This window comes from Bison bison, unplaced genomic scaffold (assembly GCF_000754665.1).
Source record: "Bison bison bison isolate TAMUID 2011002044 unplaced genomic scaffold, Bison_UMD1.0 scf7180017864530, whole genome shotgun sequence".
In the NCBI taxonomy this organism is placed as follows: domain Eukaryota; kingdom Metazoa; phylum Chordata; class Mammalia; order Artiodactyla; family Bovidae; genus Bison; species Bison bison.
The window spans coordinates 7,337,727-7,357,041 of record NW_011495080.1 but is presented as its reverse complement, the minus strand read 5'-3'; the positions used below and the strand labels follow the sequence as shown (position 1 = coordinate 7,357,041).

General features: G+C 36.9%; 1 protein-coding gene across 1 annotated transcript in view; it reads left to right on the top strand.

The window, feature by feature from the left end:
* KLHDC10 (kelch domain containing 10) overlaps positions 1–19,315 on the top strand; it is a gene marked incomplete at its 5' end in the record, with an annotated part of 64,925 nt that overhangs the window by 38,557 nt on the left and 7,053 nt on the right. The window contains 6 exons of the mRNA XM_010831757.1: positions 12,287–12,508; positions 13,876–14,030; positions 15,159–15,307; positions 16,904–16,988; positions 17,855–17,921; positions 18,551–18,598. Coding sequence (XP_010830059.1) covers positions 12,287–12,508; positions 13,876–14,030; positions 15,159–15,307; positions 16,904–16,988; positions 17,855–17,921; positions 18,551–18,598 — 726 coding nt within the window. The remainder of the gene's footprint in view (positions 1–12,286; positions 12,509–13,875; positions 14,031–15,158; positions 15,308–16,903; positions 16,989–17,854; positions 17,922–18,550; positions 18,599–19,315) is intronic.

The following is a 19,315-nucleotide window of genomic DNA, read 5'->3' as shown; positions in this document are numbered from 1 at the left end:
TTTTTTACTTCCTTCTGGTGATAGTGACAGCAAACTAATGAGTTGCTGAGAATATGAAAATGCAGTTTAGTGTTTCCTTAGTTTTTTTTTAAGTTATCTATAGTCTTGAAATTGCCACTTTTAAGCCTCTCATTTTGGGACTCCTACACATTACCTCTTTTGATTCTGATTAAACAGTTTCATAGTACTCATTTTCTGTCACTAGATTCCTTCACTAGATCCTGTATCTTTTCTAATTATTTTCTATCTGTGTAAAAAGTAGTGTGAAAACAATATCAGTGTAGTGAAGACAGCGTGTTTTCATTGCAAAATGATGGTTTGATTATACCCATTTCCTCTCCCATACTTCTCATATATCACTGAAAATTACAAAACAGACATATAAAAAAGAATGAATCATAATTGTATTGAACAACAGTAAAGGGAGGCTTTGAAACCAGATTACCCATGTCTGAATCCAGGCTCTGGCACTTACCAACTATGTGACTTTGGGCAAGTTGCTTATTCTTTTTTTTTTTTTTAACCTCAATTTCCTCATCTGCAAAATTAGGATGATGATAATGATACCAGATTCGTAGGGTTGCTGTGAGTATCAAGAGAGGTAACGTGCAAAGCACTCAAGAGCTTTTATGTTCAGCCAGTATTGACTTAATGTTAGCTGCTGTCATTCTTGCTATTGTTATAATACCAGAAAATTGGTGGAATTTCAGGGTAATAGAAAACAGTTGGAATTATAATGATTGAGAAACCAGAACAGAATAAAATGCAACCCCAAGTAGGTACTCCCGCTGCATGCTGAAAGAGAATTTCTTAATGGAACTTCTTTCCTGAAACTCTAAGCCTAGAATCAGCAGGTGTAGGAGGAAGGAGAAGGTTGGGGAAAAATGGAACATCAGGGCAAATAATTAAGAGACTGCCTTCAAAACTCTTATTTCCTCTACTTCTTCTGTCCCTCCCTGGCAATGGTTTTGTTGTTGTTGTTGTTTGTCACATCCAACTCTTTGCCACCCCGTGGACTATAGCCTGCCAGGTTCTTCTGTCCATGGGATTTCCCAAGAAAAAAATACTGGAGTGGGTTGCCATTTCCTTTTCCAGGGGACCTTCCCCTCCCTGGGATCAAACCTGCACCTCCTGCATTGGCAGGCAGATTCTTTACCTTTGAGCCAGCAGGGAAGAGCAGTGGCTTTTGCTCTGAGGACAGTTCTTCAAGCAAAGTAGGGGATTTGTTGGAGGGAGGGTTGAGCAGACAGTGGACCTGGGATTGGAGAGTGTGAACGCAAAGCAGAGCTTTAGGTAGTGGATCTCCACAACAGATTGGATGAGGTGGATGGAATGTGGGAGAAGAAGAAAGTGAGCACCACTGAAGACTGAGGTATGTTAAATGACTGTACCATCAAAATACAGCCTTCCTTATTTTGGAAAAACGGAGGTTTTTCTCCACTTCTAAAGAGAAACCTGTCTGTGAGTATACCATATTCCTGCAGAGACCCACAGTCAAACATATCTCCCATTTGGAAGTTTGGAGACAGAGTAATACAACTGTGGAGGAAATCTGTTATTTTGAAGAGCAGACTCATTGGAAAAGACCCTGATGCTGAGAAAGATGTAAAAGGCAAAAGGAGAAGGGGGTGGCAGAGGATGAGATGGGTAGATAGCATCACCAACTCAATGGACATGAATTTGAGCAAAGGGGGAAATAGTAGAGGGCAGAGGAACCTGGAGTGCTGCTGAACCTGGGATGCTCAGTTGGGTCGCAAAGAGTCGGACACTACTGAGTGACTGGACAACAACAACAAAACTTGAAAAAAGATTAGTAAGCTGAATACATGAAACAGCTGACTATGGAAATAGAGATACCGAGGAAACAGAATGGAACTTGAGGAAGTTCTGATCACAGCAGGTTCCCTCAGAGTCAAGAGAAAATTAAGGAGTGGTTAAAGAATTAGTTCCAATTGAAATTTGCTGAAATAAAATGCAGTTAGTTAAATAGTACACAGCTGCTGCTGCTGCTGAGTCACTTCAGTTGTGTCTGATTCTGTGCAGCCCCATGGACGGCAGCCCACCAGGCTCCCCCATCCCTGGGATTCTCCAGGCAAGAATACTGGAGTGGGTTGCCATTTCCTTCTCCAATGCATGAAAGTGAAAAGTGAAAGTGAGGTCGCTCAGTCGTGTCCAACTCAAATAGTACACAGACTTAAGACCAATTTTTACAAAACTAAAGTAGGGGAAATTTACAGACCATAAAGCAACAGGACAAAAAGAGAAAGTACAAAAGGAAAATTACGCTATTAGGATAGATCTAAGTGATCCAGTATCCATTTTATAAGGGTACATATGGAAAGACAGTGAAAGAGAAAATTAAAGACTATTTCCCTATGCTGAAGAAAGACTGAATTTTCAAGTATAAAGAGCCCACCAGGGAACAAGCTAGAGAAATGTAAAAGCAAAAAGCATCTATCTGTACATTACTGAACTACTTATGATTCCAAAGATGGAAAACAGGCTACCTAGAAAGACTCAAGACTAAGAATCAGATTGGTTTTGGATATAAGATAGTTTCTAGAAAATAAGTGCCTTCAGTGTTCTGAGGCAAAATTATTTTGAACACAGAACTGTACCTAGCCTCACTAATATTTGAATGTTTAAATAGGGGTCAAAATAAATAAGGACTCTGAAAATATGTGAACACACCTTTTTTGAGAAAATTACTTGAGATATTTCCACTAAAATGGAAAACAAATCCAAGAAAGAGGAAAATTTGGACACAAGAAGTGGTGATGTGCAAAAAACACAGTAAAACTTTAGAGTTACATTGAAATACAGGAACTGTGAAGGATGGTATAATTGATAACAAAAGATTTCTAAATACACAGAATAATGATAAAAAATATATATGTGTGTGTGTGTATATATATATATATATATGAAATATTTCCTAACATTTTGGATGATTTAAATAAACTAGGGAGAAAGTAAAACTGCTAAAGATCTTATAATTTTTTGTTTTAGGATTTATAGGTATGATGTATGCTTATTAAAATTAAAATAATACGGAAATATATAGGGTGAAAAATGAATGTCCTTATCTCAAGCATATATAACAAATCAGAAAAAGACATCTCAGTACAAGAATGTATAAAAGGCTTGAGCAGACACTTCCTAAAAGGATTAATCCAGTTGGCCAGTAAACAAGAAAAGGTGCTCTACCTCATTAGTAATGAGATAAATGCATATTAAAACCATGGTGAACTAGGTCTACAAGAATTGCTAAATTAAAAAGACTGAAGACATTAATACTAAATAATTTGTAAACAGGCCTTATCTAGTAAAGATTTTCATAGCTTATGACTTCAGAAATTCCATTTCTGCATTTACAGCCAACAAATACAGGTCTCTCTACACCTGAAAACATGTACAAAAGTGTTTATAGCTACATTAAGAACCACTGATTTGAACAAGCCAAATGTCCATTCACGCAACATAGACTGGGTAAATTGTTGTATGTATTCATACAAAGACATACACTATTTGGCAGTGGAAATGAACAGACCACCTCTAAGCCCAGCAACATGGATGAATCTCAGAAACACAATAGTGAATGAAAGATCCAAGAAAGAAAACATACTGTATTATTCTATACAAATACACTGTAAAACTAGGCCAAAATAAACAGGACTGTTTAGAGGTGCATACTTAGGTATAATCAGGCTGTTAAAGCAAGTTTTATGATTGCTATAAAATATTAGGAAATAGGTTTTCTCTAAAAGTGAAGCCAATGGGATGGAGAGAGTTGTAATCAAAAGGGGCAGGTAAGGGGGACATCTGTGTGCTGGCAATATTCTATTTTTGGACCTAGATGATGGTTCCATGTTATCTTTCTGATAAATTTGTTAAACCGCTGCTGCTGCTGCTAAGTCACTTCAGTCGTGTCCGACTCTGTGCAACCCCATAGACGGCAGCCCACCAGGCTCCCCTGTCCCAGGATTCTCCAGGCAAAAACACTGGAGTGGGTTGCCATTTCTATACATTTATAATTATGTATGTCTTATATTTGACATATCTATACATGTCTTACATTTCACAATAAAAGAACTTAAAAAAGCAAGATGCCATTTCACATCTTTACTCCTCACCTTATTCCCCTTCCCAGAAGTAACCACTGTTAATAGCCAAGTTTCTTTCCAGGCCTCGTTTCCTCTTAGTATTGTTAGAGAAATACAAATTTATGGGTTTTTAAAGAATATTAGGGGATAATAGTATGTAGCTCTCCTGAGGAAAAAAAGAAACCTTGATTATTTTAGTAAGATTAGGTAAGTGGGAAAATGAAACAATAAGAATGACAGATTTTTTAAAAACTGTGTGTGTGTGTATATATATATATATGTATGTATATATGTATATAAGATGGCAGGGGTAATATAAAGAAAATCAAGATCAAATTGGGTTTATCTGTGGAATGTACTTTAAAAGCTTAAACAATTTGATTTTTCTGATATCAAAAAACACATTTAATAAAATTTGATACTCAATGCGTTCATTTTATTAAAATCCATTGAACTATACTCTTAAGATATCTACCCTTTTCTATATATACATTTTAATAAAGACTTTTAAATCATACTCATTCCTGGTTATAATATCTACCCTTTTCTGTATATACATTTTATTAAATACTATTTTAAATCATACTCATCCCTGGTTAAGAAAAAAATTTGTAGACATCCAGGAATAAAAGAAAGTTTGTTTTACTGATAGACCATCTATAAGAAACCAATCGCAAATTTTATATATAATGGTGAAACATTACTAATATCCTCACTGAAAAAGTGAAAACCAAGACAGAAATGCCCATTGTCATCTCCACCATTCAACCTTGTTCTGAAGGTTTCAGCCAATACAATAAAAGATGGAGAAAAAAAAAGGTATGTATATTAGAAAGAGTTGCAAATTGCCATTAATAACAGGATGATTATCTACTATAAAATTCAAAAGACAATTAACTAATAACTAATACTAGAATTTAGAAAATTTAGTTAGATAAAATTTAAACTTTAAAGATGAATTACTTTCCTGTATATTAACAGTTGCCTGAGGGCTTTCCTGGTGGCTCAGACGGTAAAGAATCTGCCTGCAATGTGGGAGACCTGGGTTCTGTTCCTGGATTGGGAAGATCTCCTGGAGAAGGAAATAGCAACCCACTCCAGTATTCTTGCCTGGGAAATCCCATGGACAGAGGAGCCTGGTGGGCTACAGACCATATATTAACAACCAATTAAAAAATCAAACCAGTCAATCCTAAAGGCATTCAGTCCTGAATACTCATTGGAAGACTGATGCTGAAGCTGAAGCTCTAATGCTTTGGCCACCTGATGCGAAGAACTCATTGGAAAAGACCCTGATGCTGGGCAAGATTGAAGCAAGAGGAGAAGGGGACTACAGAGGATGAGATGGTTGGATGGCATCACTGACTCAATGGACATGAGTTTTGAGCAAGCTCCCGGAGTTGGTGATGGACAGAGAAGCCTGGCGTACTGCAGTTCTTGAGGTTGCAGAGTCGGACATGACTGAGCAACTGAACTAAATTAAAAAATAGATGTCTATTTACAGTTGTACAGAAAATTTTAAAGTACTTAGGCATAAAAATCAAGAAAACAAAGCATACTGATGATACAAAAAGATGAGGATAAATGGCTAGAGATTATATTCTTTTTATATAATTTCAGACTTACAGAACTGTTACAAGAATGATAAAATTTTCCTATATTCTTTACCTGGATCCCACAGATGTTAACATTTGATCACATTTGCTTTATCCTGCTCCCTCTCTTCTCTGTTTCTTCTCCCCTTTCTCCCCTCTCTATCTAATACATATGCATATACATACTGTTTTTCTGTTTGAATCATTTGAGATTAAGCTGCAGACACAATGCTCCTTTACCCCTAAATATTTTGGTGTCTGTTCCTGGAAAACAGATACTCTCTTATGTAATTGCAGAACAAGTATTAAAATTGAGAAATTAACACTATAAATAATGGGCTGAATTAACACTATTATCAGCTTTATAGACCTCATTTTGGATTTTGCCAGTTCTTCCAAAAGTGTCCTTTATAGTAAAATAAAATCCCTGATCATGTGTTGAATTCAGTTCTCATGTATCTTAAGCCTTAATATTGATACTCTTGAACAGTACAGACTAGTCATATTGTAGTATGTCCTTCAGTTTGGGTTTCTCTCATGTTTTTTCATGATTACATTCAGCTTATACATTTTGGGCTGAAATACCAACTGAAGTAATAGTGTGTTCATTTCATTGCATGTGGTGTTGATTTATCCCATTACTGGTGATATGAACTTTGATCACCTGGATACGATGGTATCTGCCCAAGGGGCCTCATAGATTTTAACATACTGATTCTAAAACCCAATGCAAGAGTACATGGAGAAAAGTAGCTGAGAAGTTTTGAAAAAGAGTAACAGCAGGGAATTTGTCCCATTAGATGTTAAGATACTTCAGAGCTGTCATAATTAAAACAGTGTAGTAATGGTACAGGTAATAAATAGCAGGACTGAACAGAGCCCAGAAACCCAGGCAAGTATGTAGTGACAGCTATCACAAGTACACTTTGCTCAGCACTTGAAACGAACTCATGGCAGCACCAGTGTCTGTCAGACCAAGTTTCTTTTATTGCTGCCAACTTAGACTTAAGATTACTCTGCTCTTAGAAACCAGATCTTATGTAAGTCTTACACAGGGTATGGAAGCCCTGCAGTAGGAAACGCTTACATAACCAAGAATATTGTGTGCTGCTGTTAATGGATGGCCTTTGCCTGAGCAGCTTGGACTCTAGGAGTAGTAAGAAGGCCTGCCTACCAGTCAGGGGTGGGAGCCAGCTGGCACAGTCCAGGCTTCCAAGTGTACAACAGAAGACCTGTCTTCTCAGGTAAAGGTAATGGTAAGCTTTATATTTGGAAAGAAGTAACCAGTTAAACTGGTTGGATGTCACTCCGGACACAGTGGACATGAGGTAGTTGGATGTCATCACTGACTCAATGAACATGAGTTTGAGCAAGCTCTGGGAGATGGTGAAAGACAGGGAAGCCTGGCGTGCTGGAGTCCATGGGGTCGCAAAGAGTTGGACACGACTGAGAACTGAACAAAAGCAACCAGTTAAACTGAATTCATCCTTTAAGCTATATGATATTTATAACTAGTTAATGCTTTTAGAAGTAAAGGTCTTAATTTTTTTTTTAACAATGACCTTACCATAAATGTTTCATAGCACATCAAGAGGTGGCTTCATCTTGTAAGTGATAGGCTTATTAAGCTAAAATGTTATATTCTGTTTACAAGCTTTTGCATTTGAGTGTGTGGAGTTTTTATGTTGATTGTGTGCATTCTTAAAGAGCAATAGATTTTGTGTCCATGGTGATTAGACCTGGATATTGAGATTTTCCTAATTCTACTCTAGAACTTGTCAGTGTAGTACACAATAAAGACTAAGGGTAATGGTACAGTTGGACACGACTGAAGTGACTTAGCGTGCACACACTACTATAGCTTCAAAGACAGCTTTTAAGTTCAGTGTTGGAAGGATAGCTTTCCATAATGGGTTCAGGGACAACAGCCTATCCATTTTGTGAGAAATATTAGTACCCTACTTCATAAAATATACAAAAATATGTTTTAAATGTATTCAGGTTCTGAATATGAAAAACCAAAACTAAAAATTTATTAGAAGTAAATGAAAATAGTAATCTTATAATTATGCTTTCCAGGTGGCACAGATTTAAAAGAATCCTGCCTGCCAGTGCAAGAGATGCAGGTTTAATCCCTTGCTCGAGAAGATCCCTGGAGTAGGAAATGGCAACCCACTCCAGTATTCTTGCCTGGAAAATTCCACGGACAGAGGAGCCTGGTGGGCTACAGTCCATGGGATCGTAAAGAGTCAGATGCAACTGAACAGGAGCACAAGGGCACAAGGATCTTATAATGTAAGATGTAAAGCAAATGAGCCTTTTGTTGCTGTTGTTGCAAAGGAGCCTTGAAAGACTGAGAGATTCAGTTGTACAAAAACTTCCATATGTTAAAATATACCATAAACAAAATTAAAAGACCAGAGTAGGCTGGAAGAAAGAAATAGAATAAATAAATAATTTCTGCAAATCTGTGAGAAGACAATACAGTAGACAAAGGATATATGATCAGATGGTTCCCCCAAAGAAGAAGTACAAATGGGCCGATAAACATGTGATAATCAGGGAAATGCAAATTGGTCTGATACCCATCAGATTGGGCTTCCCTAGTGGCTTAGAGGGTAAAGCGTCTGCCCGCAATGCGGGAGACCCTGGTTCAGTCCCTGAATCGGGAAGACCCCTTGGAGAAGGAAATGACAGCCCACTCCAGTACTCTTGCCTGGAAAATCCCATGGATGGAGGAGCCTGGGAGGCTGCAGTCCATGGGGTCGCAAAGAGTCAGACACGACTGGGCGACTTCACTTTCACTTTCACCCATCAGATTGGCACAAACTAAAAAGGTTGAAGAGGGCATGAAGAAATAGGCACTTCTATACACTGTTGTTGGGTGTATACATTGTTCCAGTCTTCTTGAAAAGTAATATAGCTCAGTTGTAACCCGCTGAATCTGTGACAACTTTAAGTGTATATTCCTTTGACCCCAGACCCAAAGAAATCTTTAGTCACTGACTAGAGAAAGAATAGTTAGCTTTTCACTCCCAGCCCTAGGACTTCTTGACGGGATGTTTAATATTTATCAAACGTTGATCAGATGCTCATAACTCAGCAGTTTAATTTGCATAGATAATGGCATTATTTACAGAAGCCAGCAATTGAACTAGACCAGTGCTTTTGATATAAATATTATGTGAGCCACAAAATTTTAAATTTTCTAGTAGCCTTATGAAAAAAGTAAAAAACAGGTGACATTAATCTTAATTTTTATTTGATCAGGAGATCAAAAATATCACTATACCTATATTCAGATAGAATTTTGGGAGTTGGTGATGGACAAGGAGGCCTGGCGTGCTGCGATTCATGGGGTCACAAAGAGTCGGACACAACTGAGCTACTGAACTGAACTGAACTTTACATTCATTTTTGGATACTAAGTCTGTTAAATCCAGGGAGTATTTTACAATTAAAGCATAACTCAGTTTGGACTAGCCTCATTTCAGATGCTTGGGAGTCGTATGTGGCTAGTGGCCACCGTGTTGGACAGCACAGGGCTAACTCTAAGCCCCAGAGGACAGAAGGAAGAATGATCTTATCATTGTGTCCTTAGCACCTAGCACAGTACCTGCCATATAGCAGGCGCCCAATAATATTTTTGGCTCAACGAATAAATGGATAAATATAAAGTCATCTTTTCATTGACTTCTCAACCTTTAATCATATAAGTTATATTTGTCTCAAAAAGAGTTGGCAGTAAACATAAAATGGAATGACTGCTGTGCAGTCATTTAGAGAAAATTCTGGAATATACTATATGTCTTTTCATATCTGCCCAAAGGCAGTTTCAGAAATTTCTGTTGGTTCCAGGTAATCAAGCAAATGACACTATAGAGAATCCTATCTGTTGACCATAGGAACTCTATTGAGTTTTTTTCATTAAATTTGTCTTGCTAATCCTTATAAGCATTTATGTTTTAAGAAGACCATTGCATAATCCAATTCCTGTCCCCCAAATTGTATCTCATTCTAAGTACAGTATCAAAGTCCACTGAGAGCTGTACACTGTTCTGATCATCCCTGTTACTGTAAACTTTGACCTGAAGTTAATATCAACGAGACTTCCAGTGTCTGTTATACATCTCTGTTTTAGATGTTGTGGTGATACAGAAATAATTGCTATATGTGATATTTGCCCTTTATTTGGAGAAGAAAAATAAATATTAATGAATAGAGGAAAATTAAAATTTGTAAATTTGTTCAGTAGTTCCTGTGTTCCTTAGGCCTGGTAATAGAAAGATAAATACAAATACATTCTGTTTCCCTCAAATAGTTTATTGCCTCCTGCTGCTGCTGCTGCTGCTGCCAAATCGCTTCAGTCGTGTCCGACTCTGTGCGACCCCATAGACGGCAGCCCACCAGGCTCCCCTGTCCCTGGGATTCTCCAGGCAAGAACACTGGAGTGGGTTGCCATTTCCTTCTCCACTGCGTGAAAGTGAAAAGTGAAAGTGAAGTCGCTCAGTCCTGTCTGACTCTGAGCGACCCCATGGACTGCAGCCTACCAGGCTCCTCCGTCCATGGGATTTTCCAGGCAAGAGATTGCCTCCTAGGAAGATGCATATATTAACCAATAAACATAGTTTAACAAAATAGCAAGTATAATAAATCTGTGAAGTACAGAAATAATATTCCTTCATACAAAAGCAAGCTGAGACTCAGTGAGGGTCAATGACTTGCTCAAGGAAGTAGTTAGAACCTGGATTCAAATCTAGATATTTATATGTTATTGTTCTTCCTTCCACATCACATTTTCTGCTTCAAGATTTTTAGAAATAGAAATTTCGCTCTTCACTTGAGATAAATCATAGCTCATGAGTAAACTCCAAACTGATTATAGTTTGTGTAATATATTTATTATGTACTTACCTAGTTACGATGTAATCATCTTATTAATTGTCCACGTCTATCGTAACATTTGAGTGGTGTGGTACTGAATAGTAAGGGCCGCAAGTTTTCTTTTTTTGGCTGTGCCACACAGCTTGCAGTGTCTCAGTTTCCTGACCAGGCATTGTACCTGGGCCATGGCAGTGAAAGCCCAGGATCTTAACCACTAGGCCACCAGGGAACTCCCAGGGCTATAAAGTTTTATTGATGAGATAGCTGTATGGACTGAGCCCTGAGGTCTTGCCACACCAGACATTGAAGGCTAGGTAGACCAGGTCAAGGGCTAAGGGAAGGACTTGGCTTTCCAAGCAGAGAGACAAACTTAAACAGGCAGGAGTGTGAAGGAGCGTGGAAGGCTCTGAATTGCTGTTTGAGAACTTCTCAGGACCTACAGGTTGGACTTGAGTGATTCAATGGCCATGGTTTGTTCATCTGGCTTTTAGTTTTTCTATATCTGTGCAGTTTCATTTCCGTTCTTGTTTCAAAGCATAAAGTAGGAAGTAAGATTTTGATAAAAAAAAGATACATGTGAGGCCTGTATCAGGCTGGTAATGTATTCTATAACAGTGTGTGTTAGGTGTCCAGCATGGTCATAAATACTAATGTTATACTAGTATCCATTCATAATATATGAAAGTAGAGAAGTCTTTAGGATAACAGACAGACCTAGTACCTTACTCCATCCAGTGAATATTTCATCATCTTTGGTTCTAATAGCTATGTAAGGATTTGTGTAGACTGGTACAAAAATTGTGAGGCTAGTAGAAATAATATAAATTTGGGGGTTTTTTACTCTAAAATAATCGAAGTAACTTCTATTGAACTAGTTGACAATTTAAACTTCAGAGAGCTTGCAAATATAGATTGTAGAAACAGCTTTTTTTTTTTTTTTTTTTGCGTGGTTTGTGGGATCTTAGTTTCCCAGTTAGGGATGGAACCTGGGGCCCCGGCAGTGAAAGTACTGAATCCAGACCACTGGACCACCAGGGAATTCCTTGAAATAGCTTTTCTTAATAAAGTTCTTAATAGGATGAAAGATGCTCTTTAAGATAAGGACAGGGATATTCTTTGTTAACTACCATAATGTCTGGAGTGTGTTTAAATCCTAAACTTTGCTATAACTCTTTGAAAGCCAATTTTCTTTTTAAGTGTATAATTATATATTGTAGAAAAATTACAGGTTATATGTATGTGTATTTTTATTTATACATGACTCATTCACATTTGTGATTATATTTATGTAGTTCTCTAATACTTTCAGTTTAATTTAGTTGGCCTGTGTTTTTCCTCCTCTAAGAAAATAGAAAATTCATCCTTTTAGCTTTTGGATTTTTAAACCCTTCCTCCTCCTCTTCTTGAAAATTCCGTTACCAGCCATTTTCTCAAGTTTATGATGCTCTTTTGCCTCCCTTGGGAAAAATCCTTTTCCAGTTATCAAAATTTGAAAATAGTTCTACGAAATAGAAATGGAGACTAGCTCCTTAAAATCCTAAGTAGTATGTGTGAACATAAAAAATAACCTAGTTTAAAAAAAGTGCATCCACATCATAAATTTTCCCTGATTACCTTTTTAAAGATAAAATGCTTGTTACCAAATTTTGTGTGTGCTTTTAATCTGCTGGGCCACCTGTAGAAAACTGTCCTCTTCTCTCCTAGGCCACAGACCTCCACCAGCACGAAGTGGACATCGTTGTGTGGCAGATAATACCAATCTGTATGTGTTTGGAGGTTATAACCCAGATTATGATGAATCAGGAGGGCCAGATAATGAAGACTATCCTCTCTTCAGGGAGCTTTGGAGGTATCATTTTGCTACAGGAGTATGGCACCAGATGGGCACAGATGGCTACATGCCCCGAGAATTGGCATCTATGTCACGTGAGTGCAAGCAGTTCTGAACTTTGGGCTTTATGAAATATCTGAGAGGTCTGGTTCAATGTTAGGTGTTTTTCTTGTTAATGATTTTTAAGAATACTAAATCATAATAGTAATATGATTAAGCCCTGTTAATGGGTAGACTCTCACTATGATAATACTATAGCATTGCATGCAGAATTAATTGTGAGTTGGATTGTCCTGAGTTTGAATTTGGCTGTATGTTGTGTACTTGCCTAATGATTTTCCACTTCTAGCTCCTTACCCATAAAATGGGATTAATATCTAGAGGGTACAACATAAAGCATCATATATAAGCTTGGCAAAATGTAGTAGAAAATCAACAAATGGGGTTTACAGCTGTTGAGCAAAGTGCTTCACACATGGCATCTGTTTAATCCTCACAGCATCTTTATGGTGTCAACACTGGAATTCTTGCCATTGTACAGATGAGGAGACTGAGGCTTTAGAGAGGCCCTAAGAACAGTGGCTGTGAGTGCAGGCTCTGGAGCCAGACTGCCTGGGATTGAACCCTAGGTTGGCAAGGTTCTTTTTAGAAAACCTTCAACAAGTTATTTAAACCTTTCACCACTTTCTATTTCATCATCTATAAAAATGAAGAAGAGAATAATAGTTCCTACCTCATAGGGTTGTTGGAAAGATTAATTTAAAGAGATTAAATAACTTTCCTGAGGTCACATGAGACTTAAAACCCAGCTTTCACTGTCTCTAGAGCTCCTGCTGTTGACTCTTAACACTATCAATTGAAGAACTGGTTAAAAAAAAAAATCACGGAAATGATACAGTAGCTGTATTTTCAGAATATTTGCCATAAGAGAAAGAATATACAAGTGTGTTTGATGACAGGAACAGAAAGTTGCCAGCAGGATATTCATGTTCTTTTTATCAGGTGTAGGATTAAGATGACAGAAACTATAATTTAACATGTAGAGATCATTCCCCTGGAAAAAACAGAATGATCCTTTTATCCCTTCATCCTGAGTCCCACTGGGTCTTTGCTAAGGCAAAGATGAGCCTTCATTTTCTTCTGCTCTACTGTGTACTTGAACTGTGTTAAGCAGCAGTGGTGGATTGTAGTTCATATCATTCTGTATTGTTATATACAATGTTTCATGAATTCCACAACTGTGTATTGAATACCTGTCACGTATCAAAGAGTGAGCCATGTGATGTAGTGTGAATTAGATCTTTTTCTGTAGAACTTACAGTAGTTATATGTCAGTGGTTTGAGCTATTTTCTGAAAGCATTAAAGCAGACATTTTTGAGTTTTTCAGATATCCTGGGTTAATGTGGGAGTACCATGCAAGTAGCCAATACGAAAATGAAATTCATGCTTCTTCTTTCCCAGTTGTGCTGCATGGAAACAACCTGTTAGTGTTTGGAGGTACTGGCATCCCATTTGGTGAGAGCAATGGCAATGACGTCCACGTCTGCAACGTGAAATATAAGAGATGGGCTTTGCTCAGCTGTCGGGGGAAGAAACCCAGTCGTATATATGGACAGGTACCAATCTATGGCCAGTCATGGTGGATGAATTTGTTCAGATTCTTTAGTTCCAGGAACAACGTCAGAATATATTACCACCAACTTTTTAAATGGAAAATAAATCCATTGTTACTATTTGATTTTTCAGTTCCAGTGTGAAATTGTGAGTCTGGTTGCTTGCCTTCTTCTTTCCGTTCTTTTCCCCCCTATTTTTTTTTTTTCCTACTCAACTTTTAGGATCAATGATCTAGACCTATATGGAAGTTTCCTTAAATGTCAGGACCTCACTTACCCTCAGTGAGAGATTGGGCTGTATATATAGTCCAAGTTCTATCGTCTTTAGAGTGATATGATGCTTTGAAGAGCTTTCTAACCTAAGTTTAGAGTAGATGATCCCTGCACTTGGTTAAGAGACTTTTATACAGATCTTGGCTAAAACACAGATTACACAGAAATTAGCTTCCAGTTAGGTTCTAGTACTTCAGATCATAGGTTTGAAAAGTTATATGCAAAAAGGTAGGAAAAAACTCATCATACCTCAGAGACCCTTTGAGAATAATGGGCTGAACTTAAAACAGCCAAAGCAGTGGTTTCTTTCTCAACTAGCTGGCATTGATACTGATACGTAGCTTCTGGACTGTGTGTAGAAGCACAGACTGGATGACTGTATCCCACCACAGGTTAAAACGCTAAGAAATGACTATAGCAAAAGCCAAACTTACATTGAGAAGAATCTGGTGGAACATGTCAAGTTTTGAGAACTTTCTTACTTTAGGGATTCTGGGGTCTTATTTTCATATCTGCCCCTTCTTCTTAAAGACATTTTTCTCTAGACTGCTTAAAAAATGAAGCAGCTTTCAGTGGAAATGCTCATGTCCATGATCTGTAAATTCTTTGGTTGGCTAAGACCCCTAAGGAGCCCTTTGCCCATCTAGACAGAACTTGCTTTCCAGTTGAGCAGAAGTTATTTTACTAAAAACAATCTCTGTGTTCTCTAAAATCTTTAATCCTTTAAGGGTCTGATTTTTAGAAGATTAAAAAGTACAAGAACACTTCATAAAACTTGATTTTTGGGTATCTAATAAGTTTACATTCTTTAATCACGTGTTAATGAGCCAGTCTTGTTCACATCTCCTCATTATCCAGGCTATGGCTATCATCAATGGCTCCCTTTATGTATTTGGAGGGACAACTGGCTATATTTACAGCACAGACCTGCACAAATTAGATCTCAATACCAGAGAGTGGACACAACTAAAACCAAACAACCTATCCTGTGATCTACCAGAAGAGAGGTGAGATTCTAGAATTAAAGCATATTCTTTCTTGCTAAGATTTTACTTTTTTTTAGAATATTGGCAGTATGGTTTGAAGAAGCCCTTTGCCCTGGTTGAAATAGCTCACTGGTTATTAGATCCCTGTTCAGCATTAAAGAAGGGTTTTCTGGTGAGGAAATGATGTTTTCCTCTGAACTATAGCATTTTTTTTCACGTTATTTCCTTTTATGCTTCAATTTTCCTGCATTAAGAAAGTAGTAGCCCTTTAAAAAAAAACCAGTGGTAACAATTGTAACTAAATTTCATATTACCCACACAACAGTTACTTTCTAGTTACTTTTTGATTTCCCTTCTTAACTTGCATATTAGGATTCTTTGGCTCCCTTGCTTAACAGCCTATCCCCAGGAAGGACACAGTGCCTTGCTCATGTGGTACTCAGTGAATGTTGATTGAATGGGTGGTTGGATGAATGGAACAAAGGGAGGGAAGATTGTGTATTTTAAGTGCTCTATTAAACACTCAGACATCACATGATTCTCTTTAGTTACCTTTTAGTAGCAGTCCTAAATAAACTATATTTCATTTTTCTTTCCTAATAGCAGTTGCCTCTTCTTAGAATTAAACTCACCAGAAAACTTAAAGAGGTGTTTTTTTTTTTCTCCCTTCTGGTTTAAAAGCAAAGACAGTAAACAATTTTTTATTTACTGTTAGACTATTTGTTGGCTTTTTAAAAATGGCATATGGGTGCTAAGGAAGATTTATCTCTATTGTAGAATCTTAGTGCTCTGATTATTGCAGAACTACCACAGGAGGACTTAGGAGGTGGCTTGGTACAGGGAATCATTTTGATGTAATATATTTTATCAGCACCAAGGCCTTCAGGAAAGGAGAAACTAGATTAAGTTTTCAAAGTATTTTCACATAGTTGCCTTCTTTGAGTAATTTTATGGATATATTATAAATTGTTTCAGCTTTTAGCTAAACTACTTGGATAAAAGTTCTGGTAGATGTTTCATATTATATTCACAGCTTTATGTAGCATGATTTTTCCTGATAATCTTTGTATCTGTTAAATAAGCGTCTTAATTTGAAAACTCATAGTCTAGACTTTCTGATTAAATGTAGGCAGATCACTTTTTAAAACTCTGTAATATTTTCCCCCCTTATACAGTTATCACAAAAAGATTATAGAAAATCTAGAAGATACAAATAAGCAAAATGAAGAAAATAAAAAAATAAAATCTAAACTCAGGGATAACCAGGGTTAACATTTTACATGTATCCTTATAGTCATTTTTCTGAGCATTATTTGTATATCTGTAAATTTTTAGTAGGATTATAACCTATCTGCTCTTATCTAACTGATTTTTTTCAGTCAATGACATGAAAAGTTTTCAGTATATTAACATTCTCTGTGTCTACATTCTTATTGGTTGCATACTAATCCATTTTTTATATTGTATAATTTATTTAACCAATTCATTATTATTAGACACTTGAGTCATTTCCAATAATTTATTATTATAAATAATGATGCAGTAAAAGTCTTGCAGCCAACTCTTACGTAGGTCATTTCCCCCTTAATTATAAATGTATTTATTGTATATTTTCAGGTACAGACATGAAATAGCACATGATGGGCAGAGGATTTACATCTTGGGAGGTGGTACTTCTTGGACAGCTTATTCCTTAAACAAGGTACATTAAAAAGGAGAGAGAGAGGAAGAGGGCCAGAGGAAAGGCATTGTTATACTGAGCATAATAAGTAACAGTTCTGTTATGGTAGACATTTTAATTTTCAAGCAGATTCTTTATGAAGACCTATTTTGTGTTGGATGCTCTTTATAATATAAGGTTGAACTCTGCCCCTAATGTGCTTTCCCGTTGACAGTTGTATAACCACAAACTGAAAATCCTTTATTAGAATTATCCCTTTGTGCTAGATGAGAAAAGATATTAAAAGAAAGATACAGTAGCTCAAATGGAGCAACTAATTAGAATTGGAACCAGGATTCTCAGAATGTCACATTGCTCTCATTGTCAGTGCTGCGTATCTAAAAAGAACAGGCATGTTTAGGACGACACATCACTAACCTTAGAAAGCTGAGCTCTGAAGGGCTTCTGTTCATCCATCCCTGTGGCATTTCTAAATCCACATGTCCCAGAGGAAGTCTGTAGGCCTCAGAGCTCCTGGTCTGCTTTGGAATCTTAATGGTCCTTTCCAAGTTTTGTCAAAACTGCATTCTCATATTTACTTACAAACAGTTGCTTTTTTCTGTTATAAAAATTATATATGTTTATCACAGAAAATGTGGAAGCAGCAGAATTCCAACTTTTTTCCTCATTTTTTTCTATGACTTAAAAATAATAAAATTATGTATGTGCTTAACTTTCAACTGCTTCACTTAATGTTTTGCTTTATATTAGAATTAGGAAAGATCAGAGAATAGCAAAGGAGAAGAAGCATTTTCAACCAGGAATATGTTTGTACAGGCTGTTGTGAAAAATCCAGTTTTTGGGCTAACTAAAGTTATTTGTGTGTCTTCTTATTTTCTGTCTCCAAGATTCATGCATACAACCTTGAAACAAATGCATGGGAGGAAATTGCAACAAAACCCCATGAAAAAATAGGTAAATTTAAAATATTGATTCATTTATCTTTAATAAATGTACTTTATAGTTGGTTCTGAAAGTGAAAAAGTGATTTTATTGCATTATATGACAAGAAAAATATCTGTTGAACTGGTATTAGAGATTACTTATGGGACTTCCCTGGCGGTTCAGTGGTTAAGACTTGTGTTTTCACTGCAGGGGACACGAGTTTGATCCCTGGTTGGGGAACTAGGAAAAAGAAAGAAAGAAATTACTTATATTCCTTAGCCCAATTATTCTTCCTCAGCAGCTGAGCAAAGACTTTTAATGGGGATTGCTGAATTCTGTGGCAGAGGGAAATCTGGGTAGGATAAGAAGTAGGCACTTAAATCAAGATGTACCTGTCTCTTTGTAGGTAAAAGGGCTTGGGAGAGCCACTGGTAACCCTTGCCCACTGCCACCTCACTTTATTTTGCTGACATCTTAACATTATATCATTATGATGGAACTTCTGATGGCTTTATTTGAGTGTGAAATAAGGAAGGGTTGGAAGGACTAGTCAGTGTTTGCTTAATGCAACAAAGGGGTTGTTTTAAATAACTTATTCATAGTTTGTCTTTTGCTGTATCTTATGAATAATGGAATTTCCATGTTTATATGTTTGGCAGGTTTTCCTGCAGCCCGGAGATGTCACAGTTGTGTTCAGATAAAAAATGGTAAGGATTTCAAATAGCATGCTGTTTCCATTTTTGTAACTGTATATTCTGAGAATATCTTATTTCTTAATGATCACCCTAAAAGAGTCATAGCATACCTTTGGGGAGAGTCTATTTCTTGTAGTTTATACTTAAAGGGAAATCCATAAAGTTATGCTTCTCTCAGGAATTTTCATAAAATAAACTAATGTGCTTGGGTTCCTTCTTATCAGAGAACTCAAAAATAAGCGATAAGTAAGCTTTTACTATACCACCTAATCTTTCAGCACTGTACCTTAACAGATGTCTGTGGTTATTATGGGTAACACTAATAATCCTGACATACAATAGAGACCTTGGTAGACATTGTATTAACATTGTAATAACTCCTTCAGAGTGTTATTTCATAAAGTTTATTCTGTTCTCCATCTGATGCCAAATAGAACTCTTAGCTCATTCTCTGGCCATATTACAACACAGGCATTGTATGGCTTCAGAAAGCAGCTGCAGCTCCTTTATCTAAGTATGATAAATGACTCCTCTTTGGACAACCTTCCTGTCTTTTAATTTACAGTTTATTTTATAGTTGGATATACTGCCTTAAAGTTTTGGAGAGGAAGAAGGTGTGTATAAACGAGTTTGATAGCCTATATCCTTTTAGCAGCTTAGTTCAGATTTTACTAGGATTATGCTGCCATCTCTAGAACAGAGGTGCTTTTTATTATGCTTTTGCTCTTT